The 26292-nt window shown below is 42.4% G+C and overlaps 1 protein-coding gene across 1 annotated transcript; it reads right to left on the reverse strand.

Annotated features, from left to right (window-relative positions):
- Positions 1–221: 221 nt before the first annotated feature.
- FAM227A (family with sequence similarity 227 member A) lies at positions 222–24598 on the reverse strand. The gene is made up of 15 exons (XM_063134435.1): positions 24465–24598; positions 23706–23791; positions 22657–22732; positions 17937–18025; positions 14876–15022; positions 13627–13728; positions 12067–12171; positions 10697–10820; positions 9507–9614; positions 7733–7791; positions 6902–6998; positions 4836–4960; positions 2870–3027; positions 1153–1302; positions 222–432 (listed from the first exon to the last, which is right to left on the reverse strand). The coding sequence occupies exons 1-15, from the start codon at positions 24583–24585 to the stop codon at positions 309–311; spliced, it is 1671 nt and encodes a 556-aa protein (XP_062990505.1). The 5' UTR covers positions 24586–24598; the 3' UTR covers positions 222–308.
- Positions 24599–26292: the final 1694 nt, after the last annotated feature.

The raw sequence follows: 26292 nt of genomic DNA on the forward strand, positions 1-26292 counted from the left end.
GTCAGTCTAATTTAGAGTCAAGACATTCTTAAACTAGGCAGGGACCAAAGAATGGGACCAAAAATCAAACATCACCTGAAAAAAAATCAACATAAACATGTCTGAAATAAGGAAACTGCTTATCAGCTAGTGTTCTCAGAGCATCACCTTGTGTTGCCCTTTAATACAGCAGTAGACAATTATTTCTAATCAGCAATACATTTACATCTCTTTGTACCAAATCCAGATTTATTTGAAAACAAATAAAATCTGTTGCAAAGCTCACATGTAAGTTAACTAGTATGTCTCCCAGATGAGTAAATTAACTACTATGTCATTTCCGGTAAGCTGAATGAAATCTTGCGTGAAGTGTTCAGTCCATCTAGGGGAGGAGCAAGTAACTCTTTCTGCTTTTGGGCCTGATTTCTTTTCATCTCTTCTTGCATCTCCTGTCTATGGAGTAAGGTAACAAAAGAAAAAGTGAAATTAACTATCCTTGAAATTAACTTGAACTGCATAGGAAGAAGAAAGTCCTATTAATTCAAGAAAGCTAAAGAGAAACCCAGAATGTGATTATTTTGCAGAAAACTTTGTTTCAATCTTTAGCTAAAGGCCTCTTTAGGGTTTTTCCCATGCTCAAACTGCATTTCAGCAGTATGATATTTTGCAAGGCCTTTTCCTAAAACAATAACATATCTTATCCACATGCATTGGATGCGTAGGCAACCATGTTGAAGGGGAACAGAACATTAAAAAAAGAACCCTAAAAAAAGACCTATTCAGTTGTGCAGGCATCTTCAATGAGAGCTGTGCTGATCATCACAAAAGATATTTGTAGGTTTATAAATGCATTATACTGGGAATTTTTCAGTTAAAAATATTAAATTTTTAAGTGCTGCGAAAATGCCAAATCCACACTACAAACGTGTAATACCATGAGACAACATGTGAACAATAAATACATGCTTATTTAACTGTAGGCCACTGCAATATAAACACCAAGAATGACAAAAATACAAGGATGTATGAACCAACTAGGGTCATGATTAGTGTGATTAAATAAATAAGGAACTGCTATGCATATACAGTTGTAAGAACCTGAACCTGAAAAGGGCTTTAGGGTATCCTGTCTCCTTCACTTTTGAAACTCTGATTAACAAGCTCTTTAAGTACCTGAAAATTTCCTGGTTATCCTTGCACTGTTGGTCAAAATTCTTCATTTCTCTCCAGTGTCTCCAATAGGTTTTTGTGAAGGCTTTGTGCCTCTCCTCGAGTATATGAAAACCTTCCTTGATCACTTCCGCGTATGTCTGTGCAGAATCCGTGATTTTGGGTGTAAAGGACAATTTTACTCTAATTTCTTTGCTCAAGTGTACCTTGGAGAACAATGCATATTTCCTAATGATCTAAAAATAAAACTCTGGAAAGTGGCATATTTACAAATAATGCATTATATTTACATTTTATTATTACACTATACATAATTATTACTACATCAGCCCCACAAGCTGAGGAACTTCAGCAGCAACTTGGAGAAGGAAGCCCTACTCCTGTGAGCAGAGCCGGTGCCAGACTATTTTGCGCCCTAGGCAAGGCGAGCTACTTGCACGCAACCCCCCCCTGCCAAATTCAATTCAGCTGTTCAAGAAGAGTTTCTGAACTATTATATTTTCCTTTTATGTTTTTTCTTAAAACAGCTAATTTGTATAAAACTGTGACCCTTAAAGGGAAGTACTGCACCCCTCTGAGGAGCCTTCCCTTCCTCCCAACCTGAGAGGGAAAAAGCCGCCTCGTTACGTTGCTGTGCCAACCCTAACCCTTTCCCACCTACTCTTAATAGCTTGACCCTCTAGTCCATCTCTTCAAAGTTCAGATATGGAGGGGGAGATCTAGCTAGAAAACACGATCTGGAGAAGGAAAGGAGGAGCTGGAAAGAGAACAACCAGGCAGGTGGGTCTTCAGCGGGGCCTGTGGGTTTCCAGGAGATTCGGGTGGCCTGGCTGGGGGCGGGGAGGGAGGGGGCTAGGCCAGCCCGCAAAAAAGAAGCACCTTGTTCAAGCGCCCCGCCCACCACCTGCGTCTTAGTCGGCTGCCTAGTTGGCCGAATGGTAGCGCCGGCCCTGCCTGTGAGGGATACTTAATGTTTGGTTCTTTCAGCTGCCATTTCTAGGCCTGAGTTATGTTCTTCAATACCTGTCATGACCCAGAAATGCTACAGCAGAGTAGCAACTAGGACATCTAAAGACAGGGTGGCAGAGGCGAGAGACTTTGCCTAGTAATTCTTGTGTCTGCTGCCAGGAATTGCAGTAGCAACATCCTGGGTGAGGAAGCCCTGCCCAGTGAGGAACTCTAATATCCTACCTGTCTTTTGTGTGTGTATTTTAAAGATATTGCAAGCCGCCTCAAGAAGTTTAGTTATTGATATTTATATCATGCCTATTAACCAACTAACGAAACTGAATCCAGCACATACTTACTCCTCCCACTGGCCTCCCACACTAGAGGCCTTCAAGAGGCAGCTGGACAACCATCTCTCAGGGATGCTTTAGGGTGGATTCCTGCATTGAGCAGGGGGTTGGACTCGATGGCCTTATAGGCCCCTTCCAACTCTGCTATTCTATGATTCTATGATTCATGTATTGGATTGTGGCCACTATCTTTAAATAGTGAAATCTAACAGGGACTTCAGAGCAGATTCAGAGCAGAATCATGTAAATGGGCCAAAAACACAGGGCCAAGAATTACATGACCCTTTTCCTTCTGCTTTGCAGGGGGAGATGCAGTTCTGCAGTTGTCCCAAACATGCAATTTGGCCTGTGTGGACCAGAATACTGTAAATGCAACTCAGTGCTTAATATCCTTATTTCCTCTGTGTACATCGTAAGGATATGGTATTGGCTTGCAGATCTCCCTCCTGGGCAAAAAGATGTCACATCCTGCCTTTGATGTAGCATGCCGTTTCTGAAGGAAGTGCTGAATGAGCGGGCTGTTTCCGCCAATATTCAAAAGATGCCAGGTGAACTCAGGACCACAACAGGCTGGGTGTGACTAAAGGATAAATGAGGATGGATGTCATTTTCTTTAAAGCCAGATCTGGGAATATAATATGCATCTTATAGCTGTAACGGCTTTTATTTTGAGTGAGCAGTCATGCTACAACTTTACTAATTCATTTAAACCTGTCTACAAATGCCATTGCTGACATCTTGTTTTTGTGTGGCTATTTAACCAGACAATTTCTGTGCACCAGAAACATGTGTCATGACTTAGAAGAAGGATCACAACATTGTAGAAAATGCACACCAATTAATTGACTAGTCAGTGTCTGATGTAATCCACTGGCAGGGCTGCTGGGAGCAGGACCAGTGCAGGCCCTGAGCTCTATGATCAGAAAGCCTGATCAGGCAAAGTTCGTGATCACAGTAACTCCAAAAGTGCATTAAACTGAACATACTTATAAAGAGCCTTTTTCAGACCTTCACACTCAATGAGCAAAAGTCCAACTGGCAAATGGGCATGCATGGACATTGGGGCAGGGCTTATATGCACGCTCAAGTCTCCCACCCCACTTTACCACACATGCAAGCAAGGAAACGCTTGCATACAGCTACTGTTGAATCCCTAATCTGACTGATTTTCTACCTTCATTTGCATAGTAAGATAACATCCTCCCCTGTAGAACATGTTTATACTTGATCGTAAACCCCATGTGAGCCCTTTCTATACAGCCACATGATTTATGTGATTTTGGTAGTCCTTTTTTTGAGCTGATTTATGTGATTTTGGTAGTTCTTTTTTTAGGCAAATTGCTTCAGCCACATATAAAGTCCCCACCTGAAGGACCACATGTTCCCCATCCCTGGGATCCATCATAGTTTGTTGTGATGTCCCAGTGCAACACAACAAACTATGATGGATCCCAGGGATGGGGAACATGTAGTCCTTCAGAGGTCATTGGACTGCAATTCCCTGTGGTCCCTCACTATTAGCTATGCTGGCTAGGGCTGATGGGAGATGCAGTCCAACAAGCTCTAGAGAGCCATATGTACCCTATCTGCTTTATCATGATGGGAACAAACCTAGGTGAGGTTTGGGCTTATGTGCACCCTGCGCCTCCTCCAGCAGCTTAGCCTACCATCTGAACCCAATTGATTAACCACAGCTTATCGTACCATCTGAACCCAATGAACTGTAGTGAATCTTAACTATGGTGTGTTTGAAACATGCCAACTTCAAACTGCGGGTTATGCAGTTGGCTTGTTTCAAACAAACCATACTTAAGATTAACCGAAATTTAGGTTTTGGCCATAATACTAAACTACAGTTAATAAAAAATGAAAGCAAAAGCTTCTGAACTCCTCCTTGTAGCCAGGCTGGAGGAAAGCGAGGGCACAAACCTGAGGCTCAGCTGGGCTCATTCCTGGCATGATAAACCATGGTTTATCATGATGCCCAACTACAGCTAGTCTCTCTAAATAGACAATGCCATCTTTTCAGCCTAACTGTGACCCCTCACACTCCCGTAGGGGCTGTTATCAAATATGAACCAGTTCGTAGGTAATCTTGAACTGCTTCTGATTTATAAAAGTTGTGTGGCTTATCAGTCTATTCCAAATCTTCAATTTCTGTTTCATTGCCTTGGGAGTTCTGATTTGTGCTTGTGTGTCTCAAGCCCTCCCCCCTCAACAACCCAATCAAGCTTGTTCTCTGAGATAATTGAAAAGAATCTGCAATTTTTTCTCTCCTGCATTTAAATGGTATATTGGTGTCAGCAGTAAGGAATATATTATTATCTCATCCAGATCCACTAGTAACTGTGGCATTTTAAGATTTCCCCTCTCCATCAAATATATCACCTCTCGAGAAAGCAAAGCAAACTTTAGCTTCTTTTTTTGTGAGCTTCGGCTTTTGTTCCATGATTTCTTCTCTTTAAGCTCGTCATCACATGGCACAGAGCGAGAATCAAAATGACGCATTTGTCCTAGGAAAAAAACAGCCATTTGACAATTATTAATCAGTCGTTATGCAAGATGTCTATTTAATTGGAATAATATATCCAATTAATGTATCAACAAAGGAAGGAAACATACATCTGAACAAATCCATCATTTACCCAAGGGAGAAATTCTTCTATTTCAGAAATGAAAGAAAATGGCATTTTTTCATTGTTGTGAAGCACCCAGAGAGCTCTGGCTATTGGACAGTACACTAATGTGATAAATCAATCAATTTGTAAGTGAGCAAATATATTGTTCTATCTATAGAACAAGGGGCTCTCCTTTACATTTCAAGGAGTCCATAGGTCAATGCACTCTTACATGTGGTCATGGCAGGTTGTGTAGAGCTCATCATATGTAAGCCCAAACTGCTCAATTTGTAAATCTCAGAATCCAAGTAGCTAGATAGTGTGGGCTGGGCCTACATACAGTGCAATCTCTATTTTCCTAGGCCCCCAGAGAAAAATGTTCAGATGTTGGACAGACCCTGGGGTGTGGGGTGAGGTGAGGAATCCTGACCCCAACCATTTATTTAACATCTATGCAGGACCAATGAATTATTAAAAGTATAAATAAGGGCACTTCTAGGCATATGATATAGATATATATTATTTCATTCTGGAAAAAGTATGGATTTCTGGATTTAATGTATAGTCTATACTATATATTCCTTTATGGAATAATGCTACATATACATGTGAAAACTTCCAAACATTTTGCTAGCCCTCTAGTAACACCAGACACTGATTAATCTAGCTATAGGCCCAAATTCTTCCAGAGTCTTTCATCCCTCTCATCGTTGCTTAAACGTCAAGCAGTACCACTTAAAACAGCACTGTCCTATTCCTTGCCTCTGGACTAGGCAGGAAAGTAATCCAGCCAAGTCAGCAAGGCCTGTTGAGAGTCAGAGGCCTGGCACCCCAAGCACTGACCAGCAGGTGAGCTGTTTGACAGCACCAGCACAGTTATCAAGGGGCTACCTTGATGGCGTCATGTTGCTGCCATTTTGGGGGAAAACCCACGCTTTCGCTGCTGTGGGGTGGCTGCGAGTAATCCCAATGGCATGAGGCAGCGTGGGCTTTCTGGCGACCATTCCACTCTCTGTGTCTGCCCCCTTGCCTTCTGCCTGGATTCTGGCAACCAATCAGAGGTTGCCTTCTGCCCAGGCTTGATGCTGCAGCGAGGTGAGATGGCAGAAGGTCACCAACTTTTTAAACGAGCAACGTTGCGGGAAAGCCTTGTAGTTGCAGTGAATTGGCAGCAGCGTCGTATCACCGATGCAGCGCTACCATGGGGCTTTTAAAATGGATATAGAGAGGCCAAGAGTCAGAGGGCCAAATGCTGAACAGCAGGGGTGCTAGAACTAGAAAACAGGAGCGGTTCCATCATGTTTTCACACCAGCAGCATCTAAGCAGCAGCTGAGGGCTTTTGTGGTCCACCTGACTGAATCAGGTGACACTGGTAGGGCCCTGACCTGAACCATACTTAGAGAAAGGATCCTGAGTAGAACTCTATATTAGGATGCCTCTTGGTGGCAGGCAAACCTCCTTCCGGTCTCTATTTGGATATTACCCTGCTCTTGAGCTGAACGGATACACTCAGGTGCAGGAATAGAGTAGCACAGAAAAGGCCGTAGGATCCTGAAGATGTTCTGTGTTATTCTTCAGTCAAGCACACCATTACTTCTCTTCAGTGCATACCAACTGTATAAGGCTGTCCCCCTATACTTGCATGACAAAACCAACCAATTAACTCATCTGTATCCTTTTTTTAAAATCATAGGGGTATGGACAGGCAGATATAAAAATGAGACAGCACATATACTTGAAGAAAGCATGCCACATCAATGCTGCACAGTAGTATGAAAACAAAGTGGAGGGCTCTTTTAAACAGAGTACATTTCTTTAACTTTTCAGTGTGCTACCTCTTTTGGACAGCTGCTGCTGATCTGTTTTCCTGGTAATAGGATTCTTGGCTGCTTCCATGTGCTTCCTAACAACATTTTGTAAAGATAAGCGTTTCTAAATCACAAAAAGAGAGACGAAGAAAAAATTCAGACCGCATCATGTTTGGACATCTGGCCTTTGGGAGGGTAGGAGTGAACTTGGAGGTGTGTGTTGTGTTATGGTGTGGTAAGTGGGTTGGCACAGTCTTCAAGTTAAAAAAAAAGTTTTAAAAGGAAGAGGAAAGGGCTTAAAATGGCAAGACACTGCTGTAGGACCAGGCATCTTAATACTTTTTCTTATTTTTTAAAGGGCTACATGAGCATTCACCTGATCAAGTGGGTCAGTGCTCGCCCTTACTTATCAAACTCAATAGTTCTAAAACTGCCCCAAGCAAGGTGTTTTGCTTGTCATAAGTGATGTCACAGGCACTATTCCATAGCTGCCTGTGACAAAAGCACAGCAATGGGAGGCATTTCAGTCCAAAAGCAATGTTAACGGTTCTAAAGTATTTAGCCACAAGCATCTGCAGAAGCTGATTGCAACACCCATTCACACAGCCAGTCCTCTTCACCATGCCATTTCTCATTGAAAATACATACACTTTCCCCTTTCTCTTTTTCTTGCTCTGATTCTACCTGCAGCAGTTTAATGGGAAAAGTTATTGGTATAATTTTCTGAAGATTACCGACACGAAATCTGATCCTGAACACTCAGGCAAGATCTTTCACCCTCAAACAGAACAGAACGTAGCACCCGTATGAACGGTTCCCTTCCTAATACTAATGCACATACATGAAATAATATTTTACCTGTTTGGGGAGCTTCTCCACAGTACTAACTTCCTTGCAGCCAAAGGAAACATCAGAGTCTGTGAAAATCAAGGAGACGTCTCAAAATTTCTCTTATCTATAGCCTAAAATTTATTAGATGGGTAATTCTCTCTCTGCCTGGGACACAGTACTTACTGTCTACGATGCATGCATTTTACTTGCAGACTTGGGGGCTGTCTAAATGCTCAGAAAGCCCCTGGATGGGTGCATGGTGCTGCTGCATCGATTATACAATGACACTGCAATTGTGCATCCAGCCCAGGGCTTACCCCGACTTTTTTCTCCGGAGTGAAGTGAGGCAAGGACGTGCAAGACGGCATCAAGACAACCCCAAAGACTTGCTCTGGAGTCTCAACAGAGGTGTAGCCAGACGGTGCCTGGTGAAAGGCGACCTGTGGTTGCTTGCTTTCCACCAAGAAGAAGGCGGGGACGGCTCTGGTCCCTGGATGGCCACCCAGAAACCCCGTGCTCCCTTCTCGGCATCAGGACATCACCCTGGGGAAGGGAAAGTGTGGGTTTTCCGAAGGACACAGCACTAATCTGGCCCGTGAAGACACTCCCTGGGTCATAGTTAGAGTAGAACATTTGAAGTCAATGGGACACTTAAGTCAGGTTTAACTTAAATCCCATTTCAATGGGACTATCCGAACTGTGACTAAGTATTGTTCCACTCCAATGTTTGTGCTTATTAGGATTTTTCACAACCTTGATGAAATGATGAGGATTTTGCCTGGAAAAGCTAGACACTGCCCTTGCTTGAGGAATGGCATCACATTTTTTCTTCCTTTACCACTACAATTAAGAGGCTCCTGAGGAAGCTGACCCCAAAGAATTCTAAACTAGCCATGTAGGCACTAAAGAACTGTGGACTCTTGTATATTCTATTCATCGAGAAAAAGAATCCTACCAAAATAGAAAAGGGAATAAAGTCAGGTTGTTATCTTGCCAAATGCCTGCATATGAGGAACTTTACATGGAATTCTGCACAAAATGACAACAAGCACACCATCTTGAGAATACCAGTAATTTAAAGAAAGTTTCAAGTCTTATGTGAGAACCAGTAACAGTGCAGGGCAGTTAGAGTATTGGACTAGAACTGGGGAGACCCAGGTTCAACTACCCACTCAAGCTGAGTGAGCGGCTTTGGGCCAGTCACTGAGGATAACATGAAATGGGGTAGAGGGTAGAACTATGTATGCCTTGAACTAAGCAGGATATAAATATTAATAAAAGTAATAATATCACAGATATGTGAAAAGCATTGAGACAATGTAAAAGGCTCCAATGATTAAGAAGAACTCCCATGTTTGGCATGGCTATATGTCCCTCCCTTATGGGTTGCACTACTACCCATAAGGGAGTAGTATCACTTTATCTATTTCTCCCTTCTTGCTACTACACTATTAAAAAAGGGGGGGGGGAGAAACAGCACCCTCCCCACCCTAAATGCCTATTCTCTACAAAGTCAAATAGAATTGGGAGCAGGGAGTTTAGCAGATGCTTTTATTGGGGCAGTTTATTTCTCTGCAGTACAATACTTGCCCTAGTAATGGATGGAAAGACAAGGTATTTCATTTAAAATAGCTGATATCTGCTTTATCTAAATTTAAGAACATAAGAAGAGCCATGCTGGATCAGGCCCATCTAGTCCAGCATTCTGTTCAGTGGATGAACAGCTGTTGACAGGGAACCCACAAGCAGGACATGAGTGCAGTTTGTTGAGAGAGGAGGTCAATTCAGTGAGGGCACTTACCAGTCCTCATTTTCCCCTTTCCTGCCAGCATATCTTCTCTCCTGGATCGCTCTGGTTCCAGCTGGGAGTAATCCCATTTACTGTAACTTCCTGGTGCATGCAAGGTACCTGTATTGGGAGCAGGGGGAAGAAAGGATTGACAGTGAGAAGCAAAAGAATCCAATCATTCTTATCATTTAAATAATTCTTAATTTATTGGACAGTGTTACATATGATTGTTTTTATGTTGGAAAATAAAAATGGGGGGCAGAAAGGCACAGAACATTAGTGAAAAAACAAGAACTTCATCAAAAGTATTCAAAGAATTGAACCAATTGAAATGAATAGAGCAGTATCACTTTGCAAGTAATGTTTTGAAGGTAATATTTTGTTTTGGTTAAATGATCTCTCTCTTTAACAAACACAGAGCTTACTTATTGTTCCCAAGATTACTGCCAGGATCCAGTGAACTACTTTAGGCATGCCCAAGGGCCGAGGTATGCTAAATGGCCGGCTTGCTGAACCTGGTGCCTTCCAGATTTGTTTGACTGCAACAGATTTGTTTGACTCTCAGCATTCTCATTCAGCATATGCACACATAACTAGTTGAAACAACAAAGAGTCTTGTAGCACCTTAAAGACTAACAATTTTTATTATGGCATAAGCTTTGATATTGATATTATCAAATATTATCAATATTGATATTGATATTTGATATTATGGTATAAGCTTTTTATATTGTATTTTGTATTTGGGTTTTTAGATTGTTGGATGTTTTATTATGTTCTTAATGGTTTTAATTTTTGTGAACTGCCCAGAGAGCTTGGCTATTGGGCGGTATAAAAATGTAATAAATAAATAAATTGATCATCTTAGGAGGTAGATAAAAGCAGAGAATAAAAGCATATGCCATAACAGATGTATTAGTCTTTGCTTCAACAGACTAACACAGTTAACCTCTGGCAGTTATAAGTAGCTGAGCAATTCTTTGCATCCCAGCTTAGGATAAGAGAAGGAAGCCAGGGGGGCAGGTTGAAAACACCAGAGACACTTTGACTGAACATGACTGAACATGGTTTAACTGGTAACGACACTTTGAAGGATTGCCCAAAATATGTTGCTGCATTGTGTACAGAGTCTGGAACACGAATCACCAGCCAAAGCTTACACAGTTGGCATGGCTTCCCCTTAAACAAAGAGAGCATCTCACCTCCTAACCACTCGGAGAATACATCACAGAGCTGGGCTTTGAATTCACATGTATTGAACCAGGACCTCGGGAAACAGTAGCAGAAGCAGGTGTACACAGCTTGACTCAGCAGCGATGGGAAAAACTAAAGACGCAAGAAAAGGGGGGGGAGTACAACTCAAATAAAATGGCTACTGTAACTGTGCATTGATTATGCAAATTTTTAATCACGTAATTTTTCAAACTGTTCCAGGAACCCCAGGCTTCCTTAAAAAACTTCTCAAGGGTTCCTTAATGAGAAGGTGACTAACAGTGGACAATCTTCCCCTGAAGGTCGGCTTGTTCCCTGTAACCAATCTTTCCTAGCAAGGCACAATCACAAGAGTGCTGCGGCCGATCTGTCACATTCTCAGTTCATGCAGGGCAGAGTTGAGGCTCAGGAGGCCAGGCCACCCCCAGGATCTTGATCTGCTATGTCTCCTCCCACCCTGCCCCCCACATGCCTGTTCTTTACTCTCTAAAAAATTCACATAATTGCTAACGGTACTACATCTAATTTGGCACTTGGACACACAACTCTGACTGAGCATACAGCATGCTATAAACAGAAAGGGTGGAGTACAGGATGTGCTGCTGTTGGATGACTGGATGATTAAAAAAACTGATTGCAGATATTCAAAGAAATTAGGTTGATTGACAACTATTAGCTGTGATAAGCTAAAGGGGACTTCCACATTCAGAGCAATGAAAACCCACAGCAAACAAGGAAGGACTCTTGCCAACATGCCCTGTTTTTAAGCCTCCCAGAAGGACATGGCTACCAGTGGAAACAGAAACCCAGATGAGGTTTCAATCCACCATAAAACCTTTTCTCATGTTCTTGTGAGGGGGAAGCATCAACAACAGCTGAGAACTGGGGAAAGATGATGGCGCCATTTCCCTTCTTCATACCTATTCCTCCAACATACAGTTTGAGCCTATCAAGCGTTGAGCAGCAACCAGAAATTTCTAGGTAGTGATCAACAGTGCTACAATTCTAGAGTCTCGAAAGCACGCACATTTTTGAGATGTTTGAGTTGGCCTAATGTACTACATGGATTTTGGATTTTGTCTTATGGCCAACTCAGCTGCTTTTGGGTTTTTTTGGAATCCTAGAGTTGTATCCAAAGTTAGTCTGACTTAGAGTAGGCCCATTGAAATGAATAGGACTTAGACTAAGCCCTAGACGTTAACTGTTGTTTTTAATAAGTTCTTCCAGTATGGATGAAATCTAAAGCATCACATCAGGCTTAAGGCAACGTGCTTTCTTTAAACCAGGCTATCCACTGCTGCTTCCCAGTTTGAAGTCTGATACCTCCTTTTTTTAAAAAAAAAAAACTTTGCCTACTCACTGTAAGGAGGTGTTCCTGGTTTGAAACCTTATGACAGCCCAAGAGAGCGCGGGAATAATTTTCTGCAATGCGTTCAAACAAATGTCCCTGAATCTCTCGATTCGGCTATTGGGAGAGAAATAAATTGAAGGGTTACTGAAGACGCATTGGTTTACCCATCATGACATGGTGAGGAGGTTCCAGGAAGTTAAACTGTAGTCTACACTCAGATAGCCTAAGGTAAAGGTACTTATACATGGGATAGCCTTTGAAAGCATTCAGAAACTTTAACTGGTTCAAGAGGACCATTTATTGGAGTTTGCTATAGTGATCACAGCTATTTGGTACTGAAATATATAGCTTGGCTTCCTGTTTGTTTCTGGGCATAATTCATAGTGGTAGTGTTGATCTATAGATCCTAAAGGTCTGTGACCCCAGTTATCTGAAGATTCCTGAGGTTCATCTGACACCCTTGATATTGGGCTCCATCACACCTATTTTTCCCCCTCTGGTTTACCTCTGAGGTTTTTTTACTTCCATTTCATAAGTGTGTCAAGGGCTCCATCACATATGGTCCCTTTCACATGGGTTGTTGCTTGTTTGCTCTTCCACTCCACCCCTCCCCTTCTCCTTCCTCCTCCAGTTCATTGGTTGTGGTACTCTGATGGGCGTGGTGTCTTCCCCCCTCGCTCTGGCTTTGTTATCTAGCAATTACTGATTTAAGGTTTCATCTGGGCTCTGTGTCTGCGGGCAATGGTGGTGGGTGTAGGAGCACTAAAAAGTCCATTCAATTGACTAACAAGTCCCTACGATGACCATGCTGGAGGAGGAGAACCGCCCTGCCCTTTTGTCAGGAAGACTCCATTAGCACACACTCCCAACAAAGGAAAAAGCGAGAGGGGAAAATAATCCAGACTTTCCCCGCAGCAAAATAAAACACAACAAAGGGGGGAAGGGGAGAGATGAGTGCAGGACAGGGACAACATCATGTGAGTACCACGTTGCAAATCCACATACCAGGCATGGCAAGTGTGCGATAAATCGCTGGTGTGATGGAGCTCATTATCATTTTGGTCACAGGCCAAGTCTGTCCTGTCTACTCAAGCTTCTACCTAAGCTTTTAACTAACACCAGTGGTTTCTATCCTATGTTTCTAGGTTTTATAAGTGTAGCTCTACTTCAGTAGATATTGCAAGATTTTAATGTTTATTGTAAGCTGCCTTCAATATTTTTATAGTGGAAAGGAGAATAGGATTTTAAAAAATAAATCCTGATTTTATCTTTTTCTCCTCCTGGACTAGCCCATCTATCTCCTCTTCACATTCCTAGCCTCAATTCCAGACGGCCTGCAATATCCAGATAACTCATGGAAGTTCTCCATACAAAGAAAAGTTTTAAAATCTCCCACAGTCATCAGACAATTTGACTTAGGAAACAGAGGTTTTTCAGAGGGGGATGACAGCAATTCAAACTGCTTACAGCAGGAATGCACCATCTCAGAAAAAACTGAACAGTTTGCTAGAAGTGAAAAATCAGGAGGAATAGTCTACCAATACCCCAATATTTAGCCTTTTGCCTTACATGATAGAGGTGTAGAAACTGCCACCAGAAACTGTCCAGCAAAATAGCTTGGATGCATGGAGCACCGAGAAACCTGCGCAGCATCTTCACAGTCCACTTTGTCTATAAGGAAATTAAACCATCGTGGTCTAAATTTTTTTTTTAAAAAAAAAGATTTAATGAAAAGAATGGCTTTCTGCACTTTTCAGTCTGTCTCCTTTTTTTTAAGACACAGCCATGCTACATCAGAAGAAATACTTTTGTAAGCCGCCGTGAGAGCCTTTTTTGGCTGAATGGCGGCATAAAAATCCTTAAATAAATAAAAATAAATAAATCAGAATGAATTCAAGCAATGAATTCCATGGGGTTAAGTCACATTAAATATCAGGACTCCAGCTCAATGAGGTTGTGGCATGAGCTGAGTAATTAGTCTAGGTTGGAACCTATGAAGAACATTTAAGACTCACTGCTCAGTTCTGGAGTAATGACATCAGTCTAATAAACCATGTTTTATTAGAGAGAGTGTTAGTACTCTGCCTTTGTGTTCCCTCTTCCCATCTTTTTTGCAAATGTCCAGAGTTTGTTAAACTGCAGTTTCCCGCTACAAGCCAGAAAAAAATACCACCCACATCCACCAGTTTCATATCCTGGGTTGTACTCCACAATTAAACCACCGTTTCCAAGTTTGGACGAAATGGGAAACTGTTGTTTAACAAATCATGGAATTTTTCAGTTGTGGCATGAGACAGAATGGAGGATGGAAGAGCAGCAGGGAGTGCAAAGGCACAACGCTCGTTCTCAGTCGAATAAACCATGGTTTATTAGGCTGAGATCATTATGTCTGAACTAGTCCATACATCTGGGTTGGCTCCAGGTTTGAGGGGGTCCTGGGCAAAATGTCCTCAAGTGCCCTCTGTCCCAGTCTACCAATGGGCCTTATCTAGCTGTAGTGGCAGCTCTCCAAGCCATGCCAAGTGGCTTGGCATGGACACCATTTTAATTAAAATGTCAGCTTGATTCAGCCATCTAGTGCTGTGCAGAGTGTCAGGACAAAAAAATAAATAAAAATAAGGGTGCCCAGGGAAGGTATCAACAGTGGGCCCTATCAGGTGGCCAAAGATTCCAGATGCAAATTGCAGCCACGCCATACATTTTCGCACCATGTACATGCACACCCAAAAAGCATGTACATGTCTACACCATCAATCCACTGCTATTATCACATGCCAAACTGCCACATATTCATGAATGTTTGAAGTATTTAGCATACCTTCCCAATTATTGTTTTACTCTGGGCACGAATCACCTTCTCCAATATTTCATCAAGCTCTACTCCATTTGGCAGAAGGGTGAGTTCTTCCTTACAGTACCCTGGGTATTGATACAATTCCACAAGTTTATCCTTTTCTGTTACCATCTAGGAATCAAAGGAAGAAGCAATACATGAGAAATCAAGAATGTCTGCAAACCAACTCAAGTAGCATTCCAAAGGCAACCTGTTGCCATTCCAAAATTTCTGGGGGGCTGTCTATACGACAGCCCATTGGCACCGTGAGCCCCCAAACCTCCGCACTTGCGCTCCTGCAGGTTTGTCCCCACTGCAAGGAACAAGCGTGGGGTTTGTAACAGAGGAGGAGGACACCCCCCGCCCCTCGTGCGTGCTGTTCCACACTCTGCCACAGCTCTGCACAAGTGCTGCTCCCTCCTGTCTGCATGTACCTCCCTTTCCCCCTGTTTTTCCCCCACTTGGAGCTTTCCCTGACGCCGTTTGTTTCTCCCAATGCTGGAGGACGCGCAGAGGTGTTCCAGCAGCCATTCTGCTCGCTGGCCCGGCCCCTCTCCCATGTCTGGACAGATGGCGACCAATCTGGGGTCACCATCAGCCCGGCCACACCTCCGCTGCAAGTCCAGAGCAAGGTGACAGATGGAGATGCACCATCGTTGCCTTGCTCCACAGAAAAAAGTTGGGTTAAGTCCCCAACTTTTCTATTTCGGAAAGCCCTGGGATGGCACTGAAGTGGCTTGTGTCATATAAATAACACAGCACCACTGTGGAGTCACCCTGGGGCTTTCCCCACATATAGACATCCCCTGGGACTCTATTGGGGGGATTTGTCCAGTAAAAATGAAGATCCTCACTGACCTCAGCAACTATGGGTCAAACTACATGTTACACAGGAGACCCTTCATGGAGTCTCTCAAACATTTTGGTTTCTACTCTAAAGTTAATAAAGAGTGTGACTATATAATAATTTTGGAAAAACTAAAGCCTATTAATGCTTCAAGCTGGAATCTGACCAACTCTTTCTGGGGAAAGCAGAAGCCATCAAGCACTTGTATGAACTTGAAAAAGACTCAGACTCCTTACCGAAGACCCATATTTGGGTCTTTTATAATATTAATATGTTGGTGATTTATAATGTTTATGTTATTGAGATTTGTTATTGGTGTCAGCCTTTTACACTAGTACAACATAAGTACTATTTGCGTAGTACTATTTGCATATAGTTAAGTATATCTGTAGCGTGGATTATTTACTCTAAAATAGCCACAGGAGACTCTGAACTAGATTGAAGGGAGACATCATGGGAGGGGCTGTTTCACCATCTCCCCATGTGCAATATCAGTATCACATTATCACCTGCTTTTTGTGCTAACTGATGTTTTTACAATCTAACAAAAGCCTCACATTGAGCATGTTACAGTAGTCCAACTTCAAAGTAACCAAGGCATGCATAACTGTGGCTAGATCTGTTTTCACAAAAAAAAAAAAAAAAGAGGCTGCAATTGGTGTATTAACCAAAGCTTTGCAAGGACACTCCAGGCCACTGCTATCCATTTCTCCAGGAGAAAAGCCAGCTCCAGGCAGATGCAAGCTGGCATGAGACTTGAGAAGGAAACTCTCATTCACACCAATGTGAGCTTTCCTCCAGTAGCTAATAACAGCCACGGTGGGATAGGGGTATTTCGTTGGGCCTGTGGTGGGGAAGGAATGGGTTAAAAAAAAACACCTTCCCCATACACAGTCCCAATGAAAACCCACCACCATCATCTTGGCAGCCATTAACTATAAACAAATCTAAGGCGCAGTGTCATGTCTAGTTTGGCCCTCCTCCTCAGCTGACATCTGCAAGAAGAAGATGACCTAAACAGAAGGGCTATTCCATGGACTATAACAGGATAAGCTTTTACAATGCACAAAAAGCAGAATATGAATACGAAGGATTAGTATAATATGAAGGAAGCAATGATGGAACCAATTACATAGGGAGGTCGTGGGTTATCAATGGCTACTAGCCCTGATGGTTGTGTGCTATTTCCAGTATTTGAGGCAGTACACCTTTGTGCACCAGTTGCTGGGGAACATGGGTGGCAGGGTGCTGTTGTACCATGTCCTGATTATTCATCCCTGGCCGATGGCTGGTTGGCCACTATGTGAACAGAGTGCTGGACTAGATGGACCCTTGGTCTGATCCAGCATGGCAATTCTTATGTTCTTATGTGAGCTCTCCCACACTAGAGGCATTCAAGTGGCAGCTGGACAGCCATCTGTCAGGGATGCTTTAACGTGGATTCCTGTACTGAGCAGGAGGTTGGACTTGATGGCCTTATAGGACCCTTCCAACTCTACTATTCTATGATTCTATGATTCTAGAAGTGTGCATAATGGGCTAGAACAGCCATCGCTAACTTGGCGCCCTCCAGGGGGCTGTCCATACAACGGCAGGTGGCCACCACAATAAGGAAAACCCTGCACTTTTGCAGCTTTGGGGTGGCGGAGGCTAATCCTGACACAACAGCAAAAGCCCGGGGTTTCCGGTGGCTGGGCCTGCCCCCTGCCCCGGTGGACAGTGACCTATCAGGGGTCACCATCCACCTGACTATACCTCTGCCACAACTCCAGAATGAGGATAGATGGCAGATGCTCTATAATCGCCTCGCTCTGGAGAAAAAAGTCAGGGTAAGTCACCAATTTTTTTTCTTCATAGTTTTGCGGGAAAGCCCTGAGGTGGGTGCGAGTTGGCTGCTGTGCCATATAATTGAGGTGGTGCCACCGTGCACCAACCCCAGGGCTTTCCCTGATGTGTTGGACTGCAACTCCTATAATTCCCTATAGAGCTGCAATCCAACTCAACTGGAGGGTGCCATGTTGGGGAAGGCTGGGTGAGGATAGGCTAGAAAGCCCAACGATCTGATCCAGTATGCCTTCTTCTAGGCACTCATCTCACAATAAAGCTCACACTTCCTGACCATTTTAAATTGCAAAGATTTTGCCACTTCCTGAATGCTAACCCAAACATGCACGGGAAAGGGCAACTCCTGATCCATACCTTTTTCTGAGCTATTTTGCCCTGAGCGATTAAAATTTCAATCTCCGAACCATGGCCGACAGTCTTCTGCAACACCTTCTGGTCTTTCTCTGCAATGTAAGAGGTGGTGGGGGAGGCATACAGAGTGTTTGAATAGCATCTCACAATATAATGGATAATCATTCCCTGGGAAACTAGTTAAGTCAGAGCACTGGGTTTGTCATTTGCAGATATTTCAGCTCAACCAGGACTCGAGGGTAAAGCAGTAATATGCCTGTGCCAGGTTTTAATTATACTTTAATATAGCTCAATGGCAATGTGGCTCAAATGGATGCAAAGCAGAGAGAGCTATCTGCATATAATGATCCAGGCACAGCTGACTTGGGTTTGTTCCATGGCTGTGGTTTGCTTTGATGTTGCCCTCAACCTAGGATGGAGTGAGTCCACATACAGACCAAGAACCAGGGTGGCACAGGGGACAGAAAGCTGGACTGATACCTAGGATCAGTGCTCTCCTCAGCCATGCACCCCACTGGGTGACCTTGCACCAGCATCTCTCAGCCAAGTCTACCTCACAGAACTGTTGTGAGAATAAAAGAGGGGTGGAGGAGACTAGGACAACCGTGTCTGCATGTCACCCTCAGCCCCGTCAACGAAAGGTGGGGCAAAAGTTTAATGTTTAACATCATGTTTGTATCCAATACTTCCTCCAGGAAGCTCAAGGCAGAGTGTATGGTGGTATCCCCATTTATCCTCACAACAGCCTAGGAAGTAGGTTTGGCTGAAAAACAGTGGCTGGCTTGCCCCCAGGCTACCTAGCAAACTTCTTGGCTGAGTGAGGATTTGAACACAGCAGTTTTGACTCACGTCCAGCAAGCTAGCCGCTACACTTCACCATGCTAACTCTCCACAGAGGCTTACATGAGACAAAAGCATTCGCCAGAGGCTAATTAAAGCTATACAGTTTATACCTACCCACTCATAGTTCTTGTTTAAGAAAAAAAATTGAATTTGTGCCAGTGCATCTAGTGTAAGTGAAGCGCCCTAGTGATTTCCATCCCTATCCTAAATGTGTGAGCTTAGTGAGTCCATTTGAGTTCAGTGAGGCTTACCTCCTGGTAAGAATACGTATGTTTCAGCCTTACTCTTTAGGAAACACTTGACTGCTGCAGTGAGCAATGTCACAGCAATGACAACACAAAATAAGCGAGCTCAAAGATTATCGACTAGGAGAAGCTGTTACCTTATATCCACTTCATTGTATTTCAAGTTACAGGAGCTCCCTAAATCAAAGGTGCAGAACCTTTTTCAGCACAACAACCAAACTCAATTCGGAGCAGCTTTTAGCAGCTGCATTCCAGTAGTGGGCAGGAGTGAATGCACAAAATGCAGAAGGGATGCACAAAATACCAGGATATTTTAACTTAAAGCTCTTACTGCCACTGACTAAGGGGGTGTCTTCACAGCACCATGTCCCCAGGGGGTGGCATCGGGTAATCCCGACGCTGAGGAGGAAGCATGGGGTTTCTGGGCGGCCATATGGGGACCAGAACCACTCCCACCTTCTTCCTGGTGGAAGGCAACCAATCACAGGTCGCCTTCCACCAGGCACTGCACCCGGATTGGCCTCGAATTGACCCTTGAGCAACGTCAGACGACGGAAGCACCATACTGACATTGCTCCCATTGAGAAAGTCAGGGTAAATCCCCAACCTTTTCAATGCACAGCTTCAGAGGGGGGACGGACTCTGGAGTGGCTTTGAAGCTGCACCAGCGTCGTCTGACACAGCGCAGATCCACAGCCACCGTGGGGCTTTTCCTGCTTATAGACAGCTCCCAGGTCTTAAGAGAGGGATTTCAACATTTTAGAATGGGGAGGAAAACTTCACAAAAGCTGGGGAATTATCAAATGATTATTATCCGAAGAAAGAGGATGACACCAGAAGAAATGGTGTGTGGCTATCTGAGGAAACCCAGAGGGTTGGATTGGGACCCAGGGGCCACATTTGGCGCCGGGGGGTCTGTTCCTGTGTGCTAAATCAACACAATGAATTGTCTACCAAGATGGATGACAAATTGCTGCACTGAAAGGTAATCCACAAAGCACAAAATAAGGGAAATATACACAAATCATGTTCCAATAAACATAAAGGGACTCCTCAACACTTCAGTTGAAGCATACATGAATTTATGACATTAGAGATTATATTCTCAAAGTCCTGTCACTTGCCCAATAAGTTCAAAATCTTCAGATGCACTCTCTACATACAAGATGTTTTCTCTTTGGTTGTTTTAAGGTGCAATCCTGGTTGGGCAATGCTGGGAGTTGCAAGACTTTTCTGTCTAAACATACATAGAACGGTGTCCTTAAAGCTCTAAATGGGATTTTTTTTAGAGGTGTTAGTTACACATTTTAAAAATATAGATTCCACCAATTAATATCCCAGTCCACATTCAAGCTCAGTTCTGTGAGAAACGATAGCTGCATTCAAACATAATGCCAAACCATGGTTTGTAATTCACAAATCTTTGACAAAGCAGCATTAGGGCCATTGCCATAGGCGTGCGCAGCACACTTCATTAGTTGGTTCGGCCAGGGATTTTTTTTTAAGGTAAACATTGATTGAACATACAGTAATAAAGGACTTTTTTTCATTCATCAAACAAATGAAATAAACAACTGAAGTAAACTGTATTTTTTTAATTAACAAGTAATCTGTACTTTAATAATACACATTTTAAAACAGAGACTCTGAATACTATTTTTTGCTATAAAATTTCTCCACACACACACCCCTGCACTGTAAAGCACAAAAAGGCACCTATCCTAAACACACTTACTGGGGATCTGGTGTATTGCTATGATATGGCCCTATTTTCCCTTTTTGCATTGGAAATTGTGGGAAGGCAATAGGTGGGGTGTGTGATCTAGCTAGCTCTGACTGCTGGTGCTGGAGTATAGGTTGGAAAACTGCCAAGAATAAGTTTAGGCATCAGGGGTTTGAAGGGGGATACTGTTATGAAGGCCTCCGCTTCACACACCCCAAACCTTAGTTACCTAACTGGTGGGGCGGAAAGTGAGGTCACTGGAGGCAAGAGCCGAGGGAGTCACCCCTCCTCCCAGAAATTTCTCCAGAATAACACAGAGAAAGCAGTTTGTGGCAAAGCCTACTTATTGAATGCAATGGGAGAGGAAGCAACCCATTTCACACATAGGCAAACTGAGGCAGTAGGCAAGTAAAGTCAATGCAAGTGAGACAGTTTGGATTACATACAATCACAGGTGTGTGTGTTTTAACTGTGGCCCAACAAACAGGAGGAATTTAACAAGGTCTATGTGTTAACTTGCACTACAAAAAGGAAAGGTTTTTTTTAAAAAAAACACACCACATGTTCACAATATGACTGAGATGCTTTACAAAGCAAAACAAAATGGATTTTAAGCCCAAATTTAAGAAGAGTTCAACCCAGCAACTTGCAACATTTAAAGCAGACGTGGGGGATGGAAAACACCCATTTCTCTCATACACATGCAAGTTTACATGGGAGTAAGTCCCACTGAATTTAACGAAACTTACTTTTGAGCAGACCTACATAGGATTTCTGAATATACCCCATCGCTCTCTCTCTCTCTCTCTCTCACATACACACACATGAATTTCTCAGTCTACAAATCCCCCCCACACACCAAACCCCAATACATTTGTACCCAACATGGCAGTGCAAACAACCCCATGAAAAGATGGGACTATGATGGGAATGGATTTTGCTGAAACAAAAGTGAACAGAGGAGATCAGCAACCACAAACAAACAAACAAACAAAAATAGCAATAAGAACATACCAGTTTCTTGTTGCTGCTGATACTTTTGAATCTGTCTCTGGAGCCCTCCCACCGAACACAATGCGCCTCGCGACAGGACATGCTGCTGCTCCTGCTATGGACACAAACTGCACCTGCTCAGAAGGAGCTGGCCAGGCAAGGGTTAAGTGAGCTATGCATTAACCCTTTCTTTGCACAGAAGGACTCCTATCTCCTCCGTTTTAGAGAGACCAAGTTCATACATAAAATTAAATAGTTTTTCTTCTGTGTGTGTGTGTGTGTGTGCGAGAGAGAGAGAGAGAGAGAGAGAGAGAGAGAGAGAGAGAGAGAGAGAGAGAGAGAACGCAGCAGAAAACAGCCAAGAGAGATACTGATCTCAGGGAGGGAAGGGGGGGGAGATTTAATGATAGCAAAGCCCTGCAGCCTGAACGCCAGAGCCTGTGCTGGAACTCAACCTCAAGTTGCTCACAGCGCGGGCTGGCGGCGACGGATTAGGGTGCTCAGTTGAACCCCTTGAACCTGTTGTCTGCACACCAATGGCCATTGCTCTGTTCCCAAATGGTACTGCACCATTTGGCAGAAGGGAATTGCTTCACCTCAAGCGGCTGCTGCACCATGGAGACAGGAGTGAACATTTGTTCTTTTGAAGCTGAGAGCTGAATGGATGGAAAAGCAAAGCAAACAGCTCTAAACCATGGTTTGCCTCATGTAGGTCTGTAAGCTCACAACATAGTGTGAGTTCTTAACTATGGTTAGTACAAATCATGGTTTAGCATGACATCTGAATTGGAACACAGTGATAAAATAGGAATTTACTCTAACATATTTTCATTAGAACATATTCATTAGAAATATGTTCTAATGAAAAAAATTTTTTTGAAGGAGAAACATTTAAATATTTCATAGTAGTTGTCCCTACCTTTCACCCTGCTTTCCCTCAACACTTTTCTAGAAGTCCTCTGTGTTTGATGCCTCTTCAGTCCATCCTCAATCACCTTCAATAACAACAATAACAGTACACTGTGGTTTGACAGTAATTTCCTAGGAAGGGTGCACCTATAGGCATTATTAATTGCTTCACTATTTTATCATACTTTTTACGCTGAGCTTTAGTCCAAGCTTGAGGAATATCTCTGAAGCAATTATATGAGTTCTAGTAAATAGGGCTGTAACCCAAAGCACATTTATTAGGAAGTACTACTTCAGAGTAAACATGCCTGGAATGCCAATACACAACTGTTCCTTCTTTTTGCTTTTTCTAATATTTCCTCCATTTCTACCATTGCTTTTCCATTTTCTCCCTCTCACCTCTTCTAATTTCTTTGGTTCACAAAAGTCCCATTCAGGAGATTCAAAGATGGTGGTCAAATTCAAGAGATAAATGCTTTATTCTCTCATTATTGTTTTGTACAGCATTCAGTCAGCATTAAGTACCTTTAAGGCCCATTTATTTCAATGGAAAAGGTAACATACTAAAATCTTTCCCACTAAAATCAGTGAGACTTAAAAGTGCTTAATATTGGAGGGATTGTGCCCGTTGTTTCTGTGTATGTTTTATTTATTCAGGCTTAAAGAAATGTGAGCCTCTATGCATTTAACTACCTATAATCTCGTAAGGATAGTCTGCTTCACTCTCACATCTTTTGTTTGAAGAGCAATTGATGCAGTCAATTAGCCATCAGCCCTCCTCCCAAACATTTAATACCTAATTTTGTCTTTTGTGTGGTGTGAAGACCTATGCATGAAGTACATAAAAGTTTAACAACTTTTAACAGCACCATTGCACTTCGTATATACCTCATTTTCTGGACCAACTCAGCTACATACATACTAATCTGGGGCTTCCCTCCACTTAAAAAAAACGAGTTGATTTTCAGTTTGTCATCAAAAAGGCTACATAAGATAGTTTGTTAAACTACTTGTCTAAAAGATTCCTTGCATCATGTGCTGGAAAATCTCTTTACTCACTAAGTCACTACTGTCCATTTTTTTCAGTCCCCATTCTAAATGAGTGATTTTCTGGTTCACGTTTCGTATGCTGCCAATGATGTATGCTAACAGATCTTCATTAAGGTTTTTTTTAAAAGCTTTTAAAGAGGTATAAGAATTTCCTGCTAAATTTATTTCTTAATATCTTTACTTAAATGTTCTTTCTTCTTTGTAAAATGTTTATATTTCTTGCAGGAATCAGAAATAAGACTGGCTAGAAAGCTGATCTGGTAATACACAGAACAATGGTCTGGGTCTGTTCCCCACTCCTGTCTACCGACATGCTAACATCACTGAATTCATACATGGCTTATTTATTCTGGGAACTCCAACCACACAACACAGTAACCCATGGTGGGTTAAATAACCAACTGTTGACTATTTAAATCGCCATTGGTTGTCATGTTATCTGAACCCAGTCTTCATTAGTCTCTCTTTGCATTCTCCTAGCAGCAGAAGGCTTGGATTAGCAACCTGGCACCCACAAGTGCTGCACACCACAGTGGCTAATAAGCCATGATGGGCTGTGGTGATTGTGGGAACCAGGTCAGTGACTTACTCAGGATCACCCAAAACTGATCGCACCATCACCTCTTAGAAAATGGGGTTGGGAAGGCATCTAATAACTATTAGTATAGCAGAAAATACCTTTAAACTAAATCAAAAGTAAAATAGAAATGTTTAGGTATATACAAGCCATGTCTTTATTCAAGCATATATTGGGTGAACAAAGGATACGACGTGGTTTGTCATCTAATTTGCAATATATGGTTTCACTTTTCTTTTCTTGTGTTGCTGGTGGCAATATCAAGAATCCCTTTAAAGGGCTCACAAATGATTCAGTAGTTACAAATTCCATCTTTCCTCTTGAAATAAACCCTAAAAAATTGGAAGAGTGGGGAAAACATATTTCCATTAAAACACATTTTTATACAATCCTTTTCACTGTATTGGTCCTAAACCCTTAGAGTATGATTGGTTTGAAGTGATTTAAACTAGGGATACTTAATTTCATTATTATTATTATTATTATTATTATTATTATTATTATTAATATAGCACCAACAATGTACTTGGTTCTGTACAAATAAAACAGCAATACCCTGCCTAGAGGCTTATAATCTAAAATCACATTAAAACATATGAAGGGGAGAAGGGGGTACACAAAACAGAAATAAGGGAATAATCATAGCAATGAGAACAGTAAATCAGGCTAAAATACCAAAAGCTATGGAAAACAGATGAGTTTTCAAACACGTTTTAAAATCTAAGATTTCCTTCATGTGGAACGGGAAGGGGTTACTTTATAAGGAAAAAAGTCCTTTCCCCACTAATATATATGTCAGTGAGAGTTATTCATTGTTCACTAGGATAGCAGTGTGTTCAAAGGTTTTTAAAAAGACCTCAGCTATGCCACAATGTTGTCTTTCATTCTGTTCCACCATTAACTTTCCTGCTACTGTTATTTGTTTTATACATTTCATTCAAACTGTGGGAAAAGAAGTTTTAAATCATATTAGCTTGATTATAATTTTAAAATACACAAAATGTATATTTTATCATTCTGGAACCGCAGTCTTATGCCTACTTCTCTCCAAGCAAGGATGGTTCCAAACAGGAGGGCAGTTAGCTCTGCCAATCAAAAGACATTATGCAACTATTTCATCTTTCTTTTCTTAATGGGTTTTCTGTGGGGGGGGGGAGGGGAGTTGGAAGAAGAGTATCAAAACACAGGAGAGTCAGAAATGTAAGACAATATTGCTTGGAACTAACCCTCCCACCCCCCACAAAATTCTGTGAATGAAGCAGGACAACTTGCAGAATAAAAGTCTGTCTGGAAGCACCCATGTCCTGCCAAACTCAATGGATCTCGTAAGTAAAAATGTGCAAGTTCTAATCAAACTGCAATTATCATTGAACTCAGAAAGCCTTACTTCTGAGTAAGCCAGTTTAGGGACTGCCCAGCACAGCTGAAATCTTAAGCATACTTCCTTCAAAACGAGTCAACATTATTAAATGGGTTAAGGAGTTGCGTGTTATGGAGATAGATATGCACCGTTTATTCAGCGCCCTGTTATTGCTATGCACATTTATTCTGAGGTAGCATGGGTCAAAATAGGGTGGGGAAGAGAGATTTGTCTTTTGTACTTGGGTGCACAAGTGGTATAAAAAAAGAGAAAGGCAAATTCCATGCTACAGATCATCAGCAAATGAAATATAAAACTGCAAATACAATAATGCCTTTATAATGCATGGTACAGCTACATTCGTGATGTAGAAGTCTGATTGTCTAATCTCAAAAAGGCTATTGTAGAGCTGAGAACGATTCAGAAAAACATAAGCAAAATAATCAAAAGGTTGGAGCACCTTCTTCTCTGTAAGGAAAGTTTAAGGCAGGGGTGCAGAATGTCCCAATCTAGTCCCCTTGGTCTCCTAGTCTGGCCCTCTGGGTTTCCCCAGATGCCCAAATTCCTCCCCCAACCACCACCAATCATTTGCTGGTTTCCCAGCTCTTCTGCACCCCCATTCTAATGGGCTGAAATGCCTCCCCTAAGCCTTAGTTACT

The sequence above is a fragment of the Elgaria multicarinata genome, chromosome 9, assembly GCF_023053635.1.
Source record: "Elgaria multicarinata webbii isolate HBS135686 ecotype San Diego chromosome 9, rElgMul1.1.pri, whole genome shotgun sequence".
Taxonomy (NCBI): Eukaryota; Metazoa; Chordata; class Lepidosauria; order Squamata; family Anguidae; genus Elgaria; species Elgaria multicarinata.

What these genes read in the sequence shown, in the direction of transcription:
- FAM227A (XM_063134435.1), bottom strand. Translation starts at nt 24,585, where the DNA reads ATGGAATTTGTAACTACTGAATCATTTGTGAGCCCTTTAAAGGGATTC. An exon ending in AAAGGGGAAAATGAGGACTG is followed by an intron (nt 7,792 to 9,506) that starts GTAAGTGCCCTC and finishes TGATTTTCACAG; the next exon opens with ACTCTGATGTTTCCTTTGGC. An exon ending in GATAACCAGGAAATTTTCAG is followed by an intron (nt 433 to 1,152) that starts GTACTTAAAGAG and finishes CTTACTCCATAG; the next exon opens with ACAGGAGATGCAAGAAGAGA.